General features: G+C 61.3%; 1 protein-coding gene across 7 annotated transcripts in view; it reads right to left on the minus strand.

Moving 5' to 3' along the window:
• Positions 1-25,049, minus strand: part of PCGF3 (polycomb group ring finger 3) — a 49,007-nt gene extending 23,958 nt beyond the window's left edge. For 2 of the 7 annotated variants that reach the window (XM_038533659.1, XM_038533660.1), the window contains exons 1-6: positions 24,881-25,040; positions 11,339-11,379; positions 10,939-11,090; positions 7,177-7,294; positions 5,867-5,963; positions 3,205-3,260 (exon numbers count right to left, since the gene is read on the minus strand). In XM_038533659.1, the coding sequence (XP_038389587.1) occupies positions 3,205-3,260; positions 5,867-5,963; positions 7,177-7,285 (262 nt within the window). In that variant the 5' untranslated portion in view covers positions 7,286-7,294; positions 10,939-11,090; positions 11,339-11,379; positions 24,881-25,040. Of the gene's footprint in view, positions 1-3,204; positions 3,261-5,866; positions 5,964-6,128; positions 6,284-7,176; positions 7,295-10,938; positions 11,091-11,338; positions 11,380-24,463; positions 24,509-24,880 lie in introns of those variants that run through there. The other 5 variants (XR_005357413.1, XM_038533657.1, XM_038533661.1 and 2 more) reach the window with 5 other exon arrangements.
• Between the last annotated feature and the right edge of the window lie 76 nt (positions 25,050-25,125).

Below are 25,125 nucleotides of genomic sequence, written 5' to 3' on the forward strand. Positions count from 1 at the left end.
GTGCTGCTCTCCCTCCCGAACAGTGTCCTGTGCCCTTAGCTCCAAACCCCACACACCTCAGCCCCCAAGGGGCCGTGTGCGAGGGAGGTCGGGCCGTCGGCTTCCGCCTCCGAAGGACGGTGACATCGCCCGGGAAAGGGCGGACCCCGTGTAGCGCTCCGCGGCCGGTGACCCGGGCAGGTCTGTCCTCACGGCGTGTCCGCGGCTCGCCCGGCGTCCTCCCAGGCACCTTCCCGGCCACCGCCGCGGTCACGTCCTCACAGACTTCAGGTTGTACTCCACGAGCTCTCTCCCCCTTGAAGACACCCTCGCCTGCGGGTGCTCTGCATGCCAGCTCAGAGACTTGTCCCTGGGTCGCCGAGCTCCGCAGCAGCCGAGCAGACCGGAGACACCCTGGAAACCCCTCGAGACCGCCTGCCTCGCGGCCCCACCTGCCTCGCGGCCCCGACCGCCATGCTGTGCCCGGAGGCCCCGGAACAAGCTGCTGTCTCGGGGTGCGTGGCCTCCCTCGCTACGGGCAGGCCTCAGCGAGCGGCTTCCTCGTTTGGCTGACAGCTGAGCCCCCCCAGAAACTGGCTGTGATTGAAGCCGTAACTTCACCCCGATTTCTGTGAAGACCTGCCACTGTGGTGACGCACCCAGTTAGGTTTCTGCTCCTCCCAACGTTGCTTGTGTCCACCCCCAGGTCAGCACCAGTGGCACTGGAGGCTCGTAGGACCGCTCCCTAAACCATCCGCATCTGGGCCCGCACCGTCCCCCTTTCCTGCTGCGACACGAGGGGCACGTGGCGACCCCGGGGTCTGCCCGGGCGCAGCTCCCAGCCGCACTTCCGAGAGCCGCAGCGTGTGGCGTGGCAGGGGGCGCCCGGTCCAGCCTGCCACCGGTACCTGCTGCGTGTGGCGCCTTGGGGGCGAAGGATGCAGGGAGGAGTCCCCACGCCCGTCCCCAACACCGCGGACGATGGAATTCCAGCTAGCGTCACCTGCACATCACACGCCGTTGACCTCTTCCCAACAGTTTCAAGTGTAAACACGCTCGGCTCACAAGTCGCGTAAAGAGGGGCAGCGAGCCGGACGTGGGCTGCAGGGCCGACCCCTGCTCCCGCCGGGAACAGAGGCCACAGGAAGCACCCGTGGCTCTACTGCCAGAGGAAGGCAAACACACTCCCCCACACCCGCGGAGGTGTTCACAGGGGTGTTCGCCGCAGCCCTCCGCGCCTGCTAAACCGAGGACGAGACACCTACGAGCTGCCACGTGGCCAGGGTCAGGACGGGGCACAGCCCACGCCCCGGCGAGCAGCTCTGCACCACGCTGGCAGGGAAGCAGCTGCGGGCAGCGCGGGGAGGCGCGGCGCCAAGGGCTCGGACAGCGGCAGGCACAGGCGGCGGAGGCACCGTGGGCACAACCAGGACGACGAGCCTCTGCACACAGCCTGCACCAAGACAACAGCTGTGCTGTGAAGGGTCTCAAGGCAGAGATGTTCTCGTGAAGAACAGCGAGTGGCCACGAGTCGGAGAAACAGGGACGGAGACCCTGGCCCGGGGGTGCAGAGGCACCCGCCACACAGAGCGGCTTGCTCGGCCGCAGGATCCCCCCCACCCCATACGGGCACCACGTTTCTCACAAACAGAACCTGCACTGCAGCCACATCACGGGGCATCTCACACATGGAAGGCACGCAGACTCCGTGGGGTCGTGGCCGGAGCTGCCAGAGGCAGGAGTCGACCAGAGAGCCCAGAGCCCACCCGGCTCGGACGGCAGGGCCATGCCAGGCTCCCAGGGTGGTGCCTGGGGCCAGCGGCGGGAGCGCGTGGGCTCCAGAAAGGGCAGGGACCAGTAGGCGCTGTGGAAGCTGCATGTGTCAGCATCCACCCGACGGTGGCCGGCAGGGCCGGGAAGGCAGCTGGGCAGGCTGTGCACAGGGAAGGCCGGGGCAGCTCTGTCCACCGATGTGACACGGCCTCAGGGACCCGGCAGCGATGGGTGGCTCTGCGGACGCGTCCACCCACTGCTGGGCCGGGCCGGGCGCCGGAGCAGCTACGGTCTTACCACCTGTAATGAAGCGCTGGCTGGCGCTCTGCTGCTGCGGGGTGGCCGGGCCAACACGAGCGACAGGCCGGCTGCCCCGGTTCAGATGCAGCAACCACGGAGGGGGGCTCGCCGAAACACCAGCCAGAACCTGGCCAGGCCTGCAGACTGGGGCCAGGGGAGGCCGGGGGCCCACCTGACCCGGACCCCGACGGAAACCAACGAGAGCAAACTAGAGACGCGTGGCATTCGTGCAGCAGTCACGAGCGTGGGCACCATCCGGTATGTGGGGCCACGGGGTCCCTGTAACTTTCTAGATCTATAAAGTTGGTGTGTTAGGAAGAACCTTGTCCCCTGGGATAGGGGACGGCAGGAGCCGTGGATGAAACGGGACTGACCGTGAGCTGCGGGCTGTGGACGTGGCGTCACCGACACATGGGGCTCCGCACGTGGCTCTGCCCACTTCTGTGTTGAAAATACCCTGCAACCAGTTTTTAAGTTGCTGGTATGCGTTTTGATGTATTCTTGGTCTTAGGACCAAAAGACTTTTGGGTATCAAAGGATGATTGTCCCCATCTACGCTTTCTCAAGAGCTTAAATTCTCCTGACAAATGCACTTGGGGAGACGGCGAGGAGTAGGAACGCTAGCGAGCTCCCGGGACACAGGATACGCCCTCCGCTGACCTAACACAGCGAGCTGCATCCCGTGTGGTAACCCTGCTCTGAAACACCACAAGGGGAACGTACGGCCCGAGTGAACCCCTAAGGCGGCCCATCCCTGACAGCGAACGTGACTTGTACCAGTCGGCACCGCAAGCCCGCCGGGGGGCCTGGACCCTCCACCGCCCCACAGAGGGGCAGCAACAGTCTCTGCGTTCACCCCGCAGGGAAGCCTTAACGACAACGGCCGTTTCCACCTTGGGGATATTCACACTACACACGCTTCTACTTAATCCTCAGTGACATCCGGCTTTAAACACAGTTAAGCTTTCCCGACACCCTGGCTACTGGCCTAGAGTCTGTGTAGGCGCCATCGGGGCCGCCACCCAGCAGGGCCGCCCGTGGGTGCTCGTGAGCACAGAGGGACGGGACAGGGGTGCTGCGGCCCGGGGACCTCCCGCCAGGACCCGCCCCCCGGAGGCGCTCGGCCGCCGAGCCGCACCCACAGACACTCACCTTCCTGAAGGCCCGGAACCAGTTTGTAAACAATGTCCTGCATGGTCCTGTCATGACTGGTGAAGAGAACACAACAGGCAAGGTTATTAGCAAGGCCGCTGCCACACACCGTGCACATTCCCAACTCCACGGTCGCAAATCTGACATTTGGCTGAGTTTTGTGTCTAGTCTGCACCTCAGACATGTGTGCTAGCGGGTCCCATGTGCCCCCAATTAGCGCATCGTTTAATTCAGGTTCCAGAGGCCTATGAACAGTGCGGGTCGTGGGGACACAGGCCAGACCCTGCAGGACGGCCCCACCCGCCCCTCCACAGCACTTCCCGGCCTGCACTGTTCCGAGGAACGAGGTGGGCAGGCCGCGTGGTCTTCACGACCCACCCAGTAAGGTTTCCTGAGATGGCTACACGAGACAGTGTCTCGCACCCGTTCCCGCTCCTCTGCTGCTATTTGTAAACTGAAATCACTGAGACGTTCAAGTGACTGTTGTCACGTGTCACGTGACTGTCCACTTAAAAACCCCACCCGTGAGAATGGAGACCTCGAGGGCAGCCCTGATGGCTCAGCGGTTAGCGCCGCCTTCAGCCCAGGGTGTGATCCTGGAGACCCGGGATCGAGTCCCATGTCGGGCTCCTGCATGGAGCCTGTCTCTGCCTCTCTCTCTCTCTCTGATGAGTAAATAAATGAAATCTAAAAAAACAAAAAAAAACAAACAATGGAGACCTCAAGGACTCGGGCAGGAACGTGTGAACCGGCAGCCGTGCTTCCCAGTACACACGAGGCTCCGGCGCCTGGCATCCACCCCGCAGGCCCAGAGTCCTGCACAGACGGCGACCGTCGCCTGGCCGAGGACCACAGGGCCGGGTGGAGGCCTCGGGGCGCTCTCCTCAGGGAGGGTGCCAGCAGGCAGGCACACGACAGGGCCTCCTTCCTGGAGTCGGTCACACCCAGGCCCCGTCTGGGAGCCCCCATGGCCCCCACGTTCACACTCCGTCCTACGGGCCACACACCGTAACTCTGATCTGTTGTGGGGCCTCCGTCAGGCCATGCGGCACAAGTCCTCGCACAGAGGAGGTGCAGAGCTGCCCCGAGGATCCTGCAGCCCCGAGGTGCCTGGCTTCCACGCCCCCGCAGCGGCCCCAGTGCAAAGCTTAAGGCCCTTCCTGCGCGGCAACCTCGTGGTCGGCTGGAGCGCATCAGAGCAGAAGGGCCCCCGCGAGGTCAGGACAAGGCTCTGACCAGCTGCAGAGTCGGTCCCAGGACGGCTGAAACACGACCGCCCTGCGCCACCAGAGTTCCGGGCCGCGCTCTGGGGGGAGGAGCAGGGGACAGGCTCAGCACGAAGGCGACCGGAGCCCAGGGCCCATGGCAGGCCTCGGGGCCGGGCACCTCTCCGGCCTGGTCACCGCGCGGGTCACTGCACAGAGAAGGCGCAGATGCCGAGGCCGACGGCCCCGGCCACCGCGTCCGGAGAGCTGCGCCCCAGTTAGCAGGGCAGGCTGTGCCTGGAACCCCAGGGCCCTGGCCTGCTGAGGGGTCTCAGCCCTCCCAGAGCACGGGGGCCGGGCCCTGACACCCGGGGACCCGTGCCTCCACAGCTTCCCGCCAGCATGAGGCCCCGACCACCACCCGCCTTCTGCAGTTCACGCCAGGAGGCACCTGTGCTCTACGAAATCACACCCCAGGACAGGAAACGTGCACACACGCCGCCACAAAGGGCCCACCGGACCAAGGACGTGCGGTGGGAACAGACGCCTCCCAGAAGCCTCAGCGGCCAGCTGCCGTGTGGGGCGAGGCCCGTGCTCACTGGGAATCCGGGCAGGAGCGCACACACCCTCCGAGGGAAGGATGCAGCCCACGGCACCCAGGGGCGCAGCGGTGAGGTCGTGCACCGCGAGGACTCGCACGCCAACAGCCCGCTCTGAGGGACGAGGGAGGGCTCACTGCACGGGGACACCCAGGCTGGCGGGGAGAGCCCACGGGGCACCCCGACGCCCTGGCCACGATGATACGGCCGGTTGGCTTCAAGGCCTGCTCGCTTCTGCCTCTCGGTCCAGGGAGGTTTCCGCTGCGCGGCGGCCAGATGTCCATATTCTTAAACTCTTCCGTGCACGCTGCGCGCGTCACAACCTTAGGGGTGGAAACACGCGCTCTCCCTTCCAGACGTCTTCACACTCACCTCTGCTGCCCCCACGGGGTGGGGGGCGCTGCGCTTCCTTTACAATGACCCCCGGATCCGCAAGGCATTTCAAACCCCACACACGAGCCCCGCCAGCACGTCCTGCCCATGTCAGCCTGAGCCCTGGGTCGGTCGTGCAGACCTGCTGACGCCTCCCACACGCACGGTGCCCATCCCGAGGGGGCCCAGTGTCCCCGAAACCCACGGAAGGCAGTGGCAGGACGGCCCAGAGGCCCGAGGCCGAGGAGCACTGGGTCCTCAGCAGCCCAGGGAGCGAGGCCGCCGCCTGCCTCAGGGAAGCCCAGCTTAGTCCAGGAAGGCCCTCAGGTGGCCAAGTGACCCAACGTGAAAAACCACCCCCGAACTCGTGGGGACAGCGCCCGCCAGGCTGACGTGGCCGGCCACAGAGCCAGGGGCAGGGTGAGTCCCTGATGCGCGGGCGAGGCTGAGGCTGAGGCTGACGGGGGCCCGGGCCGACGCACTCACCCGATGTACTGCAGCGGGTGGCTCTGGTGGATCACGATCCTACACGTGGGGCAGGTGTTGTTCTCCTCCAGGTACTTGACCAGGCAACTCCGACAGACTGTTTGCAGAAACACACCCAACGTCACAAAGTGCCCAGGACGGGGCGGCCGACCCTGCTCGGGCTCCGCACACGCCCCGCCTGGCGCCCGCCACCCCCGCACGGCGGCTGTGATGGGACGCTGGCCAGCCAGCAGGCCCAGGCTGGCGGCCGCTCACTGCTCACCGCGCGGCGGCAGGCAGGACGTGTGGGGCTCAGGGGACCCAGGAACCTAGCCGAGGTGGAGGCACTCCGGGCACAGGAGCCCAGAAGCCACCAGGACGCCCTTCAGGGTCTCGCCTCAATATCCTCCCCACAGGAGCTAACACAACTTTCACGTTCGTCTTAAAAAAAAAAAAAAAAAAAAAAAAATCACAAAATTTTCCATGTACAACAAAATTGGAGAGAATTCAATGAAAATAACCATCTAAATCTATAATCACCTTTAAAATAAAAGTTCTACCAAAATTGGCGAGATTTTATTTTCTAAAGTGGAAAATACATGATCCAAAGTCCTCGGATTACAGGCGCTGGTTCTGCTGCAAGACCCTGGCTCCCCAAGGGCTCCTCCCAGCGACCTCAGCCACCGCGCACCCCTCGCTGCGAGCGAGCGCACCCTCCATCCAACAGGCGTACGTGCCCCGAGGACCCGAACCACGTTCCTCTGCTTAGAAGGTGTAAGAAATTCCTTTGGAAATTTTTAAAATAAGCATTTCTGTCCCTGGGAAATGAATATTGTGTCGTAACACACTTAGGACTCCTTTCCCGTATTGAACTTTCTTAAACGATACCTCACCTGAAATTACCCATAATATTTGTAATTTGAAATAATTTTTCTGATTTAGGATCTTTATTCCTGCTTCTGTGTCTTGCTTTGTGCTTGCACTAAAAGTTTTTGGTGAAAAACAAAAAAACGAAAGAAAGCCCAAGTATCAGGAAACCACAAGGCTAGAAGCAGTCAAAGGCCACGTTCTAGAGCATTCTCCACATACACATGCACAGACACACTCCCCATGGCCGTCAGGACCACCTTCTGGAACATTCCCCACACACACCTGTGCAGACACCCACCCCCCCACAGCCATCAGGATGACCTTCTAGAACATTACACACACCTGCGCAGACACCCACCCATGGCTGTCAGGACCACCTTCTGGAACATTCCCCACACACATCTGTGCACACACACACCCCAAGGCCGTCAGGACCACGTTCTAGAACATTCCCCACATACACGTGTGCAGACACTCGGTCACCGTGGTCGCGTCGATGAGATACCCGCTGCACAGGCGGCAGGTGATGTGGGCGTTTATGTCCCAGAGCTTAATCTTTCTCGTCAACATCTTTGGCTTCTGTAAGAGAAAATCACTTTTAATTAATATCTGAAATACTCCCAGGTGTTGCTTTTTTAAGATTTATTTATTTATTTTTAGAAAGAGGGAGAGAGAGAGAACAGGGAGAGAGAGCGAGCAGGAGCAGGGGGAGGAGCAGGCTCCATGCCGAGCACAGAGCCTGACACGGGCTCGACCCCAGGAGCCTGACATCACAACTTGAGCCGAAAGCAGGAGCTGGACGCCCCTGATCCTTTCATCACAGGTTCGGGCTCCGTGGCAATCAGGTGACCGCACCTCCCCAGGCTACCTGCCCACCTGGACCAGCAGCAGTCAGGTGACGCACCTCCCCAGGCTCAGGGGATGGGGGCTGCTGCCCACCTGGACCAGCGGCAGGCCAGAGGCTCTCTGCTCGACCTGCACGTGGTGCCGCGCCATCAGCCTCCCCTATAGGGCCAGGACTGTCCTGCCAAACCCCCGCCGGGCAGCACCCTGCAAAGTGCCCCCGAGTCCCCTCAGCCAGCTGCATGCCCGCCCCCTCGGCTCCTCGACCCCCTCCTGCTCAGGACTGAGCTGAGGTCAGTGGGTAGGGGGCGCGTCAGGGACGTTGGTGCAGCTGCAAGAGGAGAGGCTGGGGGAGCAGGCGGGCCGCGATGGGTCTGGGACGTAGCTGAGGGGTCACTGCGGGAACTCGGGCTCCTCTGTAAAGCTACGGGACAAAGGACCCCAAGGGATGCCAGTGAGAGCGACCCCGGCCGACCTGAACATGAAGCCAGGTCCCTGGATAAGGCCTCAGTATGGACACACGGAAACAAGGGCACGCAGCCCAGGGACACGTCCATACTCGCGGGTCATGCCACATGTCATTCCAAGAAGGGTCAGGACAGTTGACGTTCAGTCCTACAAGCCCCGGGGGAGAGAGGGACCGCCGGCCAGACGCACTCAAACAGGGCAGAAGCCATTCCGTTCCTAGAAACTTATCTTAATAACGGGACACGTTCGGAACATGATTGCTGCAACTTTAAGGTGGCAAACCACGGAAAACTGCCACACGGACTGGCTGAGAGCAGCCTCGCTTACCGCAGGGGCTCTAGGCCCCCTCCCGTCCCGCACCCTGTGCAGGGACAGCCAACCAGCCCCCCAGGACCTCAGGAGCCTCCTGGCCCAGCACAGCCCGGCCCCAGGACCGGGGGCACACGTGTGCCCCGCCCACCAGCCGCCTACTCGTCTGCCACTGACCCACGGGACCGCACCGCTGCACACACACGGCGTCCCCAAGTGCAAGCATGTGCGCACCAGTGTGCTGAAGCCTGGTCCCCGTCTCGGTCTCCTCCCCCCGCTGTACCCGTCTCTCCCCCTGGACCACGGGCTCCGAGAGGGCAGGTGTATCACTGCAGCTCCTGAGCTGTGCCGGGAGTTACAGCAGCTCCTGGGGATGCTCACGGCTACCCCGGAACCCATGCATCACCTCACACGGCCCTTTCGAGGGGCAGTGGCAGGGTCGGGGTCGGGGGCGAGGGACGGTAGGCTGGCTTGAAGCCGGGCCACGGAGCCGAGGGTGCGGCGCCCCGGACACGACAGAGGACGAGGAACGGTTCTCCCCTGGAGCCCAAGGAGCCCTGTGGGCGCCTAGACTTGAGCCCAGGGGCGCGTGTTGGGGACCTGTGACTCTCCGAAGTGTCAGGGACGCACCTGGGCTGCAGCCGCCACTAGGTCTGCTCCTTTGTTACAGCAGCAGCAGGAAAGCAACACAGGACGCCGCTCTGGTAAGTACCGAGAGAACGGGTTCAGAGCATCACGATCGGGGTTCCGCACGAAGAGCAGAAGTAGATACGACAGAGACCGAGGCACCACCGAGGGCGGCTGGCCTCACCCGGCAGCCACGGCGTGCACGACTCCCAGGCCGCCGAAGGACGCCCGTGCCCAGTGCCGTTCAAGAAAAAGGGAAAAGACAGCAAAGCACCTGGAGGACCTGAGACCCGCCTCCATCCGTGTGAGGTCGGGGGTGGGGGTCGGGGGTCGGGGGTCGGGGTCCAGGGCAGGGGCCGGCTCTGCCTGCCACGGCGCTGAGCAGCACGGGGGCCTGGCCGGGCTCTGGGGCCGGCTGAGGAGGTGAGGGCCTGGGGGGAGTGGCAAACTGGAGGTGACCTGTCACCTGCCCAGACACTCATCAGGTCCGACAGCTAGCCAAGCAGACATGCAATCGGCCGGCGGCCAGACGGACCGCGTCCCGACCCAGCGCCGCTCTAGGCTGTTCACCCACCCCCACCACGCCGCCTGGGGCGCCGTCAGCCCTGCTGTCCTCCCTCCACAGGAAGCAGCCGCACATGGGGCCGTGGGACCCGGGCCGGGCCGGCGAGGGGTGCTGACCCTCGGGGGAACCCAGCACCACCTCCTGGCATCATCCTCGGCAAACAGTGGCAATCAGGGGCCTGCCGACACGGAAATCCCACGAGAGGCCCCACACTGGCTCCAAGCGAGCACTGTTCTCTCGTCCTCAACCTTCTACTGAGCCGCTGTGGACGCACCCGCCGCGAAGGAGACGACACGCACACGGCAACGAGCTCAGCAACCACAAATCTTCCCCGCCGCCGACCAGCCGAGCTGCCCGGCGGGAGCCCCACAGGGCTGGCTTCAGTCGCACCTGGACCGAAAGCACGACGATGCGGAGAAGGAATCGGTGAAGCCAAACAAAGCCCAGGGTCACACTGCCACGCAGGGTCTGTGGCCCCGTTGAGGGGCCGGGATCGGCGGGGGCTCTGCTGGCGAGCCAAGTGGCTGAACAGATACAGACGTGCATGCGCATGTGAGCGTAGACTCTGTCCGCCGGGAGGGCTGGGAGCAAGCGCACCCGCTGCCCACGTCCCCGGCTCAAAGGCTCTACCGCCCACACTGGGGACAACGGGAGCTTCGGGAACAGGACGGATCAGATCATCATCAACAGCAGGACACAGGAGTTCACACGTCCACCCTGAGCCAGTCCTTCCCTCAGCTGCTGACTGTGCCCGCAGTCAGCACCCTCCGTGGGCAGCTCGGGTGTCACCACGCAGGCTTCGCTGAGGAGGATTCCACACGTCTCCCCCAACCCACTCCCCAGGCAGCAGGAGCAGGGCCTGCCGGTGGGAACGCTGCGTGGAAGTCGCTGGACACTGCCTCCGGTCAGGCCACTGAGAGCTCGGCACCCTCACCAAGGAGCACACACGGTCCCACCGACGGGAAACCCGAGGAGGTGACCCCCAGGGAGGTCACGGGGACCAGGAAGATGGAGGGCGGTCGCTGGAGGCAGCGTCTGGCAGAGGGGACGGCCCTGCCAGCCTGAGGGGAAGCATCTGCCTGCGGAGCCCCCACCTGCGGACACGAGCGCAGCCTGGAGAGGCCCCAGCCGGACCGCTGGCCCTGCCCACGCAGGGCCCCACGGCCAGCCACCGCCACCGTCCCCGACACCGGGCGCCCCCTCTGCAGCCCTGGGCACGAGCCGGAGAAGCAGAGCCGTGCACCCTCCACACCCCACACCTGCCAGCAAACCCCGAGACGCTGGGCTGGTGGGTCCCGGACCCTGTCGCGGGATGGAGGCAGGCCGTGGGCGTCCGCGGTCAGCGTGGCCGTGAGCACGCGGCCGTGTCCACAGCGGGCTCCCCCAAGCGGCCGGGGGCGCGGCGCCTCACCTCTCTAGATGTCTGCGGCCCTCTCCTCCGGCCTTCGCATTGGGCGCTCAGGCTGCTGCTCCGATGCTGCGCGTCCTTGCCGGCGGCCTCACTCTGCCCCGTGGGTCTTCACCTGTGCGCCTCCCTTCTGTCCCTCGCTCTCTGTCCATTTTCTGGCACAGAAACAGCCCGTTACTTTGTGTCCGCCACGCAGGCCCGATGCACACAGTCCCGTCTAGAGCCTCTGGAGCGTCCCCCACAACACACGACACAAGGGTCCAGCACAAGTATCGGGAGAAAACCCGGACGCGTCTAAGTAGCCGTGGGACGTTTACGGGAGCCACGTTCTCCGAGGCTGCATCCCACGGAGTACTCCCCAAGGAGGCCGCCAGCCGTCCCCACGCTCCGAAGCTGCGCTTACCTGTCCATGGCAGCCGGGAGCCCTCTGCTACATTTTGAAGCCTGTGGAGACACAACACCAGGCGTCACCCACACGCTGTCCACACGGAGCCCCTGGCCCCCGCACACCAGCAGCTCAAAGCGCCAAGAACCAAGGACACTGAGGAACCAGCGCGGAGCACAGACGTGGGTGGATCCCAGGCCCAGGCTGGCGTCACCAAGGCCCAGGGCTGGCAGGCGGGGGGCAGCCCAAGGGGACAGGATGGAGGCCTGTGCAGGCTCCGGAGGCGGAGAGCCCCAGGAGGGGGCTGGGGCCTCTGGGGGAACAGCACACGCAGGAGCTGGATTCCGTGACACCGGCTCTGCACCCTCCTCACAGCCCACCCGGCGAGCACGCAGGCTCCAAGCCGGGCTCTGGGCCACCAGGGGCCAGACGGGCACAGGCACCAAGCGGGGCTGAGGTCGGGGACCCAGGAGCCCCCAGGACCCGGTGGTCAGGCTGGAGGACACGGGGCCGCGTGCGGGCTCATTCTGAGACCCCCAGAGCGTCCACGGACCCTCCCACCCGCCTGTCCAGGGGAGCCAGCAGCACGTTCGCCAGGGACGGGCCTGGGGACGCACGCGGCCCACGCGGCGTGACCCTGGTGCTGGGACAGCAGTGGTTACATGCAACCCCGGGACGGTGGACCTCGGAAGTACTATAGCGGCTGCGTGTGGCATCCGATCTACGGTGTCGCACGCTTCAAGCTTTCCACAACTGCATTTCTCATTCGCTCATCTTCGAAGCTCACTCAAGTTCTACAGAAAAAGGAGGAGAGGGAGGGCGGGACGGAGGAAGGGAGCGCGCAGAGGCCAGGGGACGGGCCCGGCTCGGCCGCCGCGGGGGCGTGTCTGTGAGCAGCCGCGGCGTCTGTCCAGTTATGTGGGTCGTACGGCGGCAGCCTATCCGCAGGGACAGGCCCTCGGCACGAGGTCTCCGCCCAGTGAGCAGAGCCACACGCCAGCGGAGGCCGAAGGGCGGGAGTGAGGGCACCGGCCGGGCACCCGCTCGTCCGTCACACGCCGTCCGGAGGCGCAGGGCCGGCCCGGAAGGCCACGCGCAAGCGGTCACGGCCACACTACTATTACGGGTTGTGGACAGCTTTCTGCTGACAAAGTGGAAACTTAAATGAAATTGATAAATTCCCAGAAAGAGAACCACAAGCCGCGCGGCAGGTGGACTGAGCGCGAGGAGCGCAGTGCGGGCGCAGCGGCGCGGGGAAAGTGCTGTCCCTTCACCCCCCGGCCAAGGCCACCAGGTGCTCACGCAGCCGAGACCAAGCCCCGCACGGTCCCCCCGGAGGACACGTGCCTTCCAGCTCACTCTGTGACCGCACGTGCGGGGGTCAGACTGGGCTCACGGGCGGCACCCGCTCTGCCCGGCCCGGAGCATCCGAGGAGACGTCGCGCTGGACACTGCGGGGCCATCCCCACGATACAGGGACGGTAATTCCACACAAGACCAAATGAGAAAAGTGCTAAGATCTTCCCAAAGATGCCAGAAATCGTTTGATGAAATTCATTATCCATTCATATCAAGATTTTTAAAAAAATCTTAGCAAATTTAGAAGCTAATAAAAGTTCTCTGCTTAAAAGAAACACAGGGACCCCGGGGGCTGGAGTCGGTTAAGCATCCGCTTGTGGCTTTGGCTCAGGTCACGATCTCAGGGTCACGAGGTCAAGCCCCGCGTGGGGCTCTGCGCGGGGTATGCGGTCGGCCTGCGAGGGTCTCAGCCTCGGCCTCTGCCCTAAAGATAAGCATGTAAATAACGTAAGGGAGACACCACACAAATATCCATTTAACAGTTTATGCCGGAACGTTCAAAGCAGCTTTTTAAAAAAAGATTTTATTTACTTATTCATGAGACCCAGAGAGGGGCAGAGACCCAGGCAGAGGGAGAAGTAGGCTCCACACAGGAAGCCCGACGCAGGACTCGATCCCAGGACCCCGGGGTCACGCCCTGAGCCGAAGGCAGATGCTCACCCCTGAGCCCCCCGGGCGGCCCTCAAAGCAGCTTTATTCACACAGCCCCACGTGCCCATCGACGGGCCGTAGGAACCAAACGTGTTCCGTCTACACAGCAGGCTCTTCTCAGCAAGACCAGCAAAGGACAGAGCTCTGTGCTGCAGGCAGGCCTGTGCGTCCACGTCTCCCAGACACACAATTGTAGAAAAGGCAGATTTGGGCACCCGGGGCCCCTACCGGCGGGGTTCTGGGTCAGGACTGGGGTGTGGCCTGGAAAACTCCAGGGAGCTTTACTGTGTGTAAACTGCACCTCCATTAATGGTGCATTTTACAATTTTAAAAAATTGCAACAAACATCATTCCTAGTGATGAAATCAGAAAAACAAAACAAAACAAACTCCTAGTTTACACAAAGGGTGTCCCCCGTCCTCACCCCCACGTAATCAAGTGCAGGGGCAAGGCCCGCCCGACTCGGCAAGGAGGATGACCACACAGCGTCAGAAAGCACTGGCCACGGGGACTACTGGCATCAGCCTCGCTCACACCGCAAACCCCCGACACCCCGACTCCCCGCGGGAGAGAACGCCCCCACTCCTGACCACAGTCCAGACCGGGCTGCCGAGGCTGCTGTGCCAACGACCTGCGGGAGACCCTGCGCCCGCCGCCTGCATCCTGCCCGTCCCTGCCACGGGATGCACGCGTGTCCACTACGTGGGCCCATAAAGCATCTGCTAAACAGTGGCCAAACCCGACTCCAGACAACAGGGAAAGTCCAAACAGGCCCATTTCCAGACGTCCAGCTTCGTCAGGAAGCCAGGAAATGCAAGTGAGATCCCATGAGGGTCTGCTGTCCCCCAGCACCTCCAGACGGCCAACAAGATCTGGGACGGAGGCAGTCCCAGCACAGCCCATCCCCAAGCTCACCGGTCACCGCCTGGACGAGGCCCCAACTGAGACCCCTCCACATCCGGACCGGACTCCCCCAGGGCTCCTGGACACTGGCTCCAGCATGCATTGTGAATGGGGCTGGGGCCATTGGGGGGCCCGGGGCGGCTGCCTCTCCGCCGTTACCTGCCCAGCAGCAGGCATCCCGTGTGAAGAGGCCCAGCCTCCCTGCCCGTCCGTGGACCACCCCCCTCCCCGGGCAGTCCTCATGGGCCCCTGGGCTGCACGCGGGGCCGCCGGGGCTCGCATCCCTTGGCCCCCCGTCCCGGTGTGGGGGTGCCCCCTCTGTGACCGTCTGAGGCTAAGACAGTGGGTCTGGTTTGTGGAGTGGAAGCAGTATGCACATTTATCAAACATGATTTGGAAAGTAAAGAATCACCCTAAGAAAAATGCCCTATAACCCGAGTGCCCCCCAACTAAGGTGACCTCCTGCAGCGGCGTCTCCCCCGCAGTACAGCCCTGACCACTGCCAGCACGTGCACACACACCCTCGTCGTCCTAGAAAGGCCTCCTCCGACCGCGCGCGATGCGCTATGCGGGCCCCTTGGGACTAATGACCAGGGTGGGCATCCTCCCACGCCAGCACGCCCATCACAGCTGCCGCGGCCTGAGCCCCAGGGGCGCGCCGTGCACCCTAACCGGAGACGGGGCGCCACGGGGCACCAGCAGCGGGCCCCCACCGGGAGCGCCCCCCAGGGCCGCGCTTCCTTCTGTCAACCACGTCTTACAAGAATCAAGCTTTCCACTTACTTTTTAATTAGTTTCACGAAGTGGTAACTTTCTAGGAAAACGTTCATCAAAATCTACTGGCACAAAGCCGCCGACATATCCCACAACCTTCACTCAATGGCCTTCCTGAAAAACACGCGACGAGACATACGCTTCACCTATTTTAAAGAGACAAGTCGGTCAGGCGTGGACATTGGCCGACGCCCGCGCCGCGGTGCCGCGTCTGTGGGACCGCGGGGCCCGGCTCCCGTCGCTCGTCCTGCTCCGATGCCCCCTCGCGGCGTGAACCGCTCCCTGGGCCCTGAGCAGCACCCGCAGCCGCGTGCTGGCCCGCTCACGGGGAGACGGCTGTCGGGGACTGTCGTGCGGGGTCATGCCATCCTCCTGGTCAGGCTACCGCCTGCCCCCCAGGGCACTGCGACCCCACAGCAGGGCTGATGCTGCGTCCTTGCTGTGACCCCTGCCCCGTGCCCACCGCAGCTCGTCACGGACCCGGCGGCCACGCGGGACGCACCGTGTGTACAGCTGCGTGAAGCCGCGTCCACACGTGCTGCTCCGCGTGATGCCCCCCCCCCCCGCCCCGCCCCGGAGAACGTGTCTGCACGCAGCAGGTGCGTAAGGAAGCGCCCGGCTCCATGCTGTGTCCGCAGACGGCTGACCTCCGGCCCCTCGCTAACCCCCAGCACCCGGTGAACCCATCCCCGTCTGGTCCCGCTCGCCCCCGGGCCCAGCACAGGTCGTGAGCCCCGGCACAGGGTGGGACCCAACAGGTAGCTGCGGGCGAGCGCGGCTGGCGAGGGCCAGGCCAGGTGCTCGGGGAGGAGAGGGGAGGGGAGGCCCTGCCAGGGCCCACACGGCCCCGGCTCCAAGGACTGTTGCAATCTCAAGATGGACAGAAGCGTGTCACGAACGTTCCTTGCTGGGACGCTGACACCAGGTCAAGATCAGGAGAAAGAGGGAAACTCGAAACGTGGTTCTAGGTGGCCACACGCTGCCGTGAAAGTGTCTTTAAAAAATAAAGAAATAACATGAAAGTGCTTTGAGTTTAGACTCTCAAAAGGGTTCATGACTCAAAGGACAGTGAAGTCCCCACTTGGGGACGCCACAGGCCACCGCCCACAGCTGTTGTGCACCGCTGGGTGTTTGAGTAACTGGCAACTCCTTGAGGGGCGCCCTGATGGCCACATCCACTGTGAGCCGTCTCCTCGTTTTTACTTAAATTAAGGGTGACACGTGTCCGGGAGCCAGGGGGACCCCAGACACAACCCCCAGGGCGGGATGAGGCACACGGGCTGAGCAGCACCGAGGCCCACCCATGTTGGACGCGTCCCCCAGAGGCAGACTGAGCGGCTCCCAGGCACCCGGCCCACTCACCCCCGGCCCCACAGTCACACCTGCCCCTCCAGCTCAACGCTCCCTGACCCCACATTCCAACAACCACGACCTGGGCTCCACCCGGAAGGCCAGGCATTTCCACACAGGTGCAGGCCTGCTGAGGCTCCATCTGGGCCTCCCGCCCACGCAGGCTCGTCCCTTCTGCGGCTTCGCACGCCCTCACACCCATGTACGAGGGGAAGGGGCAACTACGACCCCTCACACCCACTCCGAGTGTGCTGCTCAGGCTCTCCAGGCCACACTCACCCAGCACAGCTCCCAGGAACCCCTGTGAAAACGCAGGTCTGAGCAGGTGGCCCTAGAGGACGCACCTCTCCCCAGGCTTAGGGAAAGCCAAGGCATTCCAGTGGCCAAAGAGTCTCCAAGCCATCTCTCTCACTCCACTGTGGCCATGGTGGGCCCCTGCTGGCTCTAGAACATTCTAGATACACTCCCACCTCGTGGCCCTTGCCCCTCTCTGCCATGTATATCCCTCCAGCAAGCCTTTTCTCAAACATCATCTCCCCAGCAACACCCTGAGACCATCTTCCTTAGAATTACATGCCGCGTACGCACACACCCATCACCCTAAGTGTGGAGTTTACCTGCTTGTTACTACCCACCTCTGTACTACGATCGCAGCCACGTGACTGGCAGTACTAAAAATTCAATAGAAGGGTTAAATGATAAAGTTGAGAAAATCTTCTCAAAAAGTAGAGAAAGACAAGAAATTAAAAAGATCCAACATCCAAACAACAGGTGTTTTAGGAAAAACAGAAAACTGAGAGAAGGAGCTTTCAAATACACTTTACTACTTTATTTCTCAAGCTGGGCAATGAGTACACAGGTGTCCGTTGTATTTTTCTCTCTGCTCGTTTGTAGGCGGTATTTCATGATCTGGAAAAATCCAAAGCATTTCCCCAGCTGGGAGACGTAGCAGACCGCCAAGGCCCAAGTGCCTGGCACGATGAGTGACAATGACCCGCGCCTAACCAGGTCCTGGAATCTCAAGACATCAAGGGTACAAGAGAGCGTCCTCGGGTTGTGAGAGAAGTTCACGACGGACCAGGAAGAGAGCACCAGACTTTTCATCAGCGACAGTGAATCCTGCCAGTAAAAGAATCAATTCTTTCAAAGTTCTGAGGAAAGAGACTTTACTGTGGAATTTTACATCCAGCCAAACTACAAGTACGGACGGAGGCCGTGGCGTTTGCAGACGTCTCAGGAAAGGTGCTCAAATGCTGCTCCGAGGCACGCCTGTGGGACAACAGGGGCGCTCCCACTGTGGCCGGAGACGAGACACGACCAACCACTCAGCAGTGACGAGCACCGTGAAGAAAGCAGACGAAGGCAGCAAAGCAAATGCGTGGAGGAGCTGCTTTAGACAGAGACAGAGGAGAAGCGGTGCGGAGGGACGTCTGGCCTTGGGCCTGGAGGGAGGGGCCCGAGCAGCAGGCGCCTCACTGACGGGCCATGGGACCCCCGGAGAGCATTAGGACCACTTTGTGGCCGGCTGGCCTGGAGGACGAGGCATCTGCACAGGACAGGGGACGAGGACAGAGGGCCAAGGAGGGCACGGGCTCAGAAACCATCCTTGAGAACTTGGAACAGGAGACGGTAACGTCAGACAATGTCAGGAGAAAGGGAAGGTGACATTAGAACTCAAGCACGTAACACATCATCACGTAATCACACCCACTTTAACTGTCAGCTTCAACCCGGAGATGAAAAACTCGCTGTGAGAAGGGGCCGTCGGACCCCAGGATTGTTCCCGCAGCGGCTGGCGTGAGGCTGCCCAGCCGCAGGCACGCACCTCACTTCACGAAAAACGCCGGCTCAAGGCAGAACCAAGGGCCCAGAGGGCGAAGCAGAGAGCCAGCGGGGTCACCCTGACCTTGAAGCCCAGGCAAGGATCCCTCCGGGCTTCAGATCTGCGCTGGGCCCATGATTGTTCTGTCCACTCTCCCCCCTCCTTTTTTTTTAAGGATTTTATTTATTTATTCATGAGACACAGAGAGAGAGAGAGAGAGAGGCAGAGACACAGGCAGAGGGAGAAGCAGGCTCCATGCAGGGAGCCCGATGCAGGACTCGATCCCGGGACCCCGGGGCTGACAGCAGCGCTAAGCGGCTGAGCCACCCAGGGATCCCCCCACTTCCCCTTTCTGTGCCAGCTCGTCTACACCTGTCCTGCCGTGCACGGGTGCTGGGAAGGTGACCCCTCTCACTGGGCTCCCACGGGCCCGGAGCGGCACCCAGTGGACGCATCCAAGTGGACAATCCAGGGCACATGACTCCAAGGCTCTGTGGTTCAGGCAAGGTTTGGGGCTTGGAGCCGGTGCTACGGTGGGATGAGACCCTGGGGAATCCCAGAAACGGGGCAGGTGTACTTGGTGTTCGGGAGGATGTGAATTGTGGGGCACCAGGACGGTGGCAGGCCGGATCCTGAGACGGCCACAAGATAACGGCATACACGTATATCCCACCTTATTAGCCTAGGCACCGCTGCAAAGGCACTTCTGCGGGTGGAGTAAAGGTCCCACGTCAGTTGACCTGATGCCAGGGCGAGCATCTGCTGGCCATCCAGCACACTCTCAGCGCGGTCTGCGCCTGCCGGCCAGAGGGTGAGTCACACTGGCAGAAAACGGCTTGCTGTCCGCTACCCCCAGGTCCTGGGACGGGGCGCCGCGGGGCCTCTGGGAGCGGAGGGCGGCCCCGGCCTGGACCCCACAGCCGCAGGGGCTGGGCTCGCGAGCTCAGATGAGCCTGCGCCTAGCACGTGGACTTCAGCCTCGGAGTCCCCGAGCCCAAGCACCAGCCACACTGTGCGGGACTTCCAGCCCGTGGAACCCTGGCTAGTAGGTCGCTGTCCTTGGAAACCACCAATTTGGTGGCAATTTGTGATGCATTAGAGAATTCATGTAGATAAAAGAAATGGAGTCAACGGCAGAAGGGCCAGCTCCCCAAACAGACAAAACAGCCACCAGCCTGGAAGCATCCTCATTCGGTGACTATTCTCCCAATTCTAGACCCAAGCGGCAGAAGCTAGAGCCCCACCTCCAGTTCACGTATCAAAGGCCCAAACCCTCTGCAAGACGGAGCCTCCGGGGGGCGGCAGGGTTGGAGGCTAAGGGCGGGCGTGAGGTCAGCGTCCTCACAGGAGCCGGCACAGAGCTTCCACACCTCGAACCACATCACCGGGCCCCTTGATCTTGGACTTCGGCCCCTGGACAGTGAGAAAGAAACCACCCGCCCACGATACCGTGCTGGGTGGCTGAGCCTACTGGGACTCCCTCTCCTACTTCCGACGTCCGCCTTCCTCACCAGGCTGCCTCTGACGAAAGGCTGGGGAACACGGCGGCCGCAGCCGTTCCCACCTCGATGGCAAGAGAGGCCCTTACTTGACGTAAAGGAAATGTTATTTGTCAGCAAAAGTCCTATTTCCATGAACAATTTCAAACACCTTCCACCCACTAACCCTTTTATAAAGTCTGCGGAAAGCATCGGAGCTGATGAGCAGCGCTCACCCGTGTGCCTGTGAGCATGAGATGGCCCGGGGACACCTCCCCACCAGAAACGGAACAGGGAGGGCCCTGGCGGGAGTGGGCCTCTCCACCGCCAGCACTGCCCCGGGACTCCGGTGCAGGGGCTCCAGGTCTGGAGTCTTCCCCCTGGCAGGACACTGGGGACCGGGCACCAGAAGTACGGCCAGCAGGATGAACCCAAGAACCACCACTGGCCACGGGTCCCCAGGGGACGACATGTAGCTCTCACTGGCTCCTATGAAGTCATCTCCCAAATCTCGAGCCTGACTCAGCCTCTGCCTCATCCCTTTTAGTTTCTAGAGTACACAGGGACAACAGACAAAAGTGGACGCCATAAGCGAAGCGGCAGAAAAATCCAGGTGACACGCAGCCAAAAACTCAACCCTGTGGAGGGCAAGTGGGGGACCTAAGAGACGCTAAGGACCATGACCCCCAGTGCCACCAGGCAACCGAGCGCCTGGGTCAGGTTCAGGAAGGACACGACCCCCCACTGCCACCAGACAACCCGCCTGGGTCAGGTTCAGGGAAAAATGCCATGGAAGACATTCCTGAGACAAATGGGGAGATTTGAAAATGGAGGAAACTATTAGCTAGTATGTGAATCACGTGCCCACGTTTCAGGTGTGATGATGACACTGCGGTTGTGCAGAGACCATCCTATTCCTGCGACCTGTGTGCTCTGAGTTACTTAGGGAACTTGGTAGGCTGCCGGTAGCTACTTTCAGATGATTCAGTGACAATAAATATGCATCTAGAAAAAAGAGGTGAATCAAATATGGCAAAGCATAAATAACTGCTGGATCGGGGTGGGAGTGTAAGACTGCTCATTGTAGAATTCTTTCAGTTTTTCTCCATTGTGTTTTTTCTGAAATAAAACCGTGGGGAATGGGGAGAGTAAAACGAGATCACTTGAAATTAAAAAAAGGGGGAAAGGCTAAACCCTCTCTGCTCCCCACTTCCCAGCCGTACCCCGTGCCTGTCTCCTCATCGGGCACGTGGGGGTGATCACGGAGCAGACCCATGGTGGGCGGCTTTAAGAACCAAACAAGTTAATACACCCGGTGCCTCCAGACAAGGCTACACGAGGCGTGATGAAGACCAGCTTTGGGTTCTTTACTGAGCGTCTAACACGGGCCAGGCCCTGCTGAGAATCACAACATCCTCCATAAAACCCACAGTTAGCGGGGCCTTCAAAGAAGAATGCAGGCAACTTTCTACTGTTGGTGTATTTCCTGCTAAACATCTGGAATGTGTTGTTAATGTAGCAAAGTTCAGCAAATATTGATTCGTTTGCAAAATAATCCAATTACCTTTCACTCTCCAAATTCACCTAAATATTTTTTTCAAAGAAGCAATCAACCCAACAGTTTTTAAGAACTGTATTTTCTAGCGAGTTTTCTTTCTTTCAGTGAGTTTTGCTTAATTCAATAGACAATCCTCAAAAATGTGTCTAGGCAAGACTCACACCTTAACTCTCTCGTCAACTGTGAAGTGTCTCATTCTTGTTGTCATTTGGCCTTAGGAGAATTCGGTTCTGTAGGGAGGAACGTGGCAGATCAGAAAAGATAGTTTTATTCTTTTTAGAGGTCTTACTCCCCAAAATTTAATGATAAACTATCAACTGGTAGAACAGTATAGTTCCATCTTTTGAAGCACAGTGAATCGGGCAGCATTTCTGTGCTATGAATGGCAAATATCAGAAGGGTAATAAGAAGCTGCCCCCAAACCTCAACATATTTCAACAGTAAAATTACATTTTCAATTTCAGATTTGATTCTGACCACTAAGCAAAGAGCTCCGAATGAAATAATAAATCCCAGCATTTAAAGAGTAACAGTATAAACCAAAACAAACCTTGCTTTATCATTCAAATCTAACAACTCAAGTAAGTAATTCCCATCACTGGCAAAGGGCCCTGCCTCACGCCAGCCGGGCGGAGCCTTGGCAGGTCCAGAGAGAATCACGGCAGGAGGGGACGCTTCCTTCCCGAGGCCTCCCATATGCACCCTGCACGGGGCCCTGCACAGCCCAGCCCCAGTCCCAGTGAGAGACGTGGCCACGGCCCCGAGCACCGAGGCCCCAACAGACAGGCTCTGGAGCAGGGCTTCCTTACAAGGGTCGAATACCCAAAACATCTCAGGGTCTCACTCCTTAAAAACTTCTTACAAAGGTCAGTTTAGAATTTCTGGAGCAAAATCATGGGCAGGAATAAAATGATGCTGTGGAAACCGTGAAATCATTGAACTTGAAGCAGTCAAAGAATTCCACAGCACTTCGTCCATTTGATTTGCAAGGTGAGGGAGGGGGTTGCTCCTGGTTTGCTACAGGTGCTTTAAATTATAAGTTAATTCCCAAGAATCTTCCTTGTTTATAATTGATCTTCCCTCCTGTGTAAGTTCCGGGGGTTCTAGTGATTGTGGTGACTTCAGAGGAATTATGTGGTAACCTACACAATTAAAGAGACAGCTGGGTTGCTGCAATCTTGTATCTAACACACCGCTCTATCTACAATTCTGCTAATTTATTACGGGGTATTTCTCAGGTACAGGCTCTCTATGAGCTGAAACCTGATAAATGACAGGCGTTAAGACGGCCACCGTGACCCTCACCCCCACTCCCAGTACACGCGCCCTTCATCTCAAGTGAGGGCTGGGCCCAGCGACCAGGTTCTATCAAAGAGAATATGGCCGAAGGGATGGGATGTCCCTGCCAAGACTAGGTCATGCAGACCGGCCTTCCTGCCTGCTCTCCTGTCCTATCACTGGCTCCCTCCGACTCGCCCTATGAAGAGCCCCAATGGCTGAGTGAACAAGCCTAGAAGGAGATCCCCAGTTAAACCTTCATATGACACCACTACCCCGGCCTGTGACACTCTGAGCTCGTCAGCTAAGCTGTGCCTGGATTCCTGACCCACAAAAACTGTAAGATAATAATGGACGTTGTTTTACAGCACTAAGTTTTGGGGCAATTTATTGGACAGCAATATATGAACAATGCAACTATGCAGCATTATCATACCTTTAAAAATCCAAAGATAGAAAAAAAAAAAAGAGCTTCACCAAACCCGAATACCAAGTATGGCAAGTCTCTTCCAAAACTTCACAAAACAAAACAACAAAACAAAACTTCACAAAACAAATTAAGTTTTTAAAAAAGTGCAAAAGTACAAAGAAAAAAAATCAGAAGTGTTGAGTAAGAAGGTCCCAAGTGTGGTTACGCCTGACAAATAACAATTCCTGTGCTGGACTATTTGGGGACTCCCATTTGGTTAAGATGTGGTCCTATGAAACGTCAATCTGAAAATCGAAACGGGTTTTCTCCTAGGTCACCAAGTGGTGAAGTTGTGGCACAAAGGAAAAGACTGAGCTGAGCAGTTCGAGGGTCTCTCTTGGGAGTCCATACAGCTCGCACCTTTAGATCTGCACCTCATCCTGCAGCCCAGCCTCTGGATAAGTTTGCAAGCCTAACACAAGTGGGTCTTCCTACCAGTACTCCTGCCTTGCACTCACTCATTCACGCACTCACTTCTTCAGTCGTGTGCTGCCCGCTGAGCTCACCCAAGCAGCCCGGGCCGGGCGCTGAGCCGGGCAAGACCCTTGCTTGCTCTCCTGGGCTTTTCATCCTCTCAGACTCCTCCAGCACCACCTCACTGGACACACTCTGGAGCCATTCCCCAATCAAAGAGCAGCACATGCCGCACCCTGCTTTTTCATCAGCACTTTCAAATTAAAGGAAAACATGGGCAAGTTTTAGGTGAAAGTCTCATTCACGGGTTTCAGAGAAGCAAAGACCCCCATTGCCAGGCCCTTGAGTATTTTCCTTTCCTGGAGTGGAGAAGGTGCCCGATCCAGTCCCCTGAGAAGTGTGCCGGCCTGCGCCAACTTTCCTGCACTGTCCAGGGCCCCCAGAACACCGCCCTAGGCTTCCAGCAGTCCTGGCTGGACTGCACCCGTCCCGGAGCCCCTGGACACGGAAAACACGTCCAGGCTCAGGATGGAGGGTGTATCCACACAACCACACGGCCTCCCACGGAGCGAGGAGGGCTGGGGCGGTTGGAGGGGATGGAGGCACGTCCACTAGGCCGAGGCCCAAGACCGTAGGTAGCCCAGGAGTAGGGGGACAGCTTTCTGGGTCTGGGGCGTGAGCACCGAGCTGGCTTGAGGCCCGGAGCCCCGCCTGAATCCCCGGAGGCAGGACGGGTCCCAACCCTGCCTCACCGTGCCCGGGCCCGGCCAGGCGGCCCCCCGAGGACAGGTCTGCAGGGCGGGGGCCTCCGAGGGTCTGCAGCTGGGCGCCGGCGACCGAGTCCCCGACGCCCCCAGCCCGCACAGCAGCGGGTCCAGCCGGGTCCGCACCTCCGGAGCCCGCCGAGGCGCCCAAGCCGCTGCGGGGCGGGCGGGGGCCCCCGCAGTCCTCGGGGCGCTCTCGGCCGAGCCCACGACTTGCTGGGGAGTTCCGACCCCGAGTTCGCGCTCAGCCGGGCCTGGCCTCCCTGGGGGCCGGGCTCCTCCACGGCCGCGGCCCGGCCTCCGGGGGCTCCCGGGTGACCTACCTGCGCCCCGGCGCTCCGCGGAGCCGTCTGCCGGGGTGGCCCTCGGGCGGCGCGGCGCGGCGCGGCCCGGCCCGGCCCGGCCCCGCTCCCGGCCCCGCTCCCGGCCCCGCTCCCGCTCCCGGCCCCGGGGCCACCGCCGGCCCGAGCTGCGTCCCGCCCGACCGGGGCTCGGGGCCCCTCGTGACCCGGCGGGCTCGGACCCGCGGGGTGACCCGGCGCGGCCCTGCCCGGAGCCCCGCCGCCCCCCGCTGACCCGGCGCGCCCCGGGGGTCCCGGCGCGGAGCCTGCGGGCGGGCGGGCGGGGCCGGGCCGGGGGCGGGCGGGGCGCGGAGCCTTCCGGGCGGGCGCAGGGGCCGAGGCCGCGGCCTGAGGAGCGGGCGGCGCGGGCCCGGCCGGGCGCGGCGCGGACTCACTGACCTGCCGGCTCGGCTGCGGCGAGCGGGGCGCACGCGGGGCGGCGCCGGGGGGGGGGGGCGCCGCTCCCTCCGGGTCCCCCCAAGAGCAGCAGAAAAAAACCCGTCCGGAGTTTAAAACAAAGAGGCGGAAATGCCCGAACGGAGCCGAGCGGCGAGTCGGGGGCGCCGCGCACGGAGCATGCGCGCTGCGCGGAGCGGCTCCCACCCGGCCGCCGGGAGGGGGCGGGGCCCGGAGGGCGGGGCCGG

This window comes from Canis lupus, chromosome 3 (genome assembly GCF_011100685.1).
Source record: "Canis lupus familiaris isolate Mischka breed German Shepherd chromosome 3, alternate assembly UU_Cfam_GSD_1.0, whole genome shotgun sequence".
In the NCBI taxonomy this organism is placed as follows: Eukaryota; Metazoa; Chordata; class Mammalia; order Carnivora; family Canidae; genus Canis; species Canis lupus.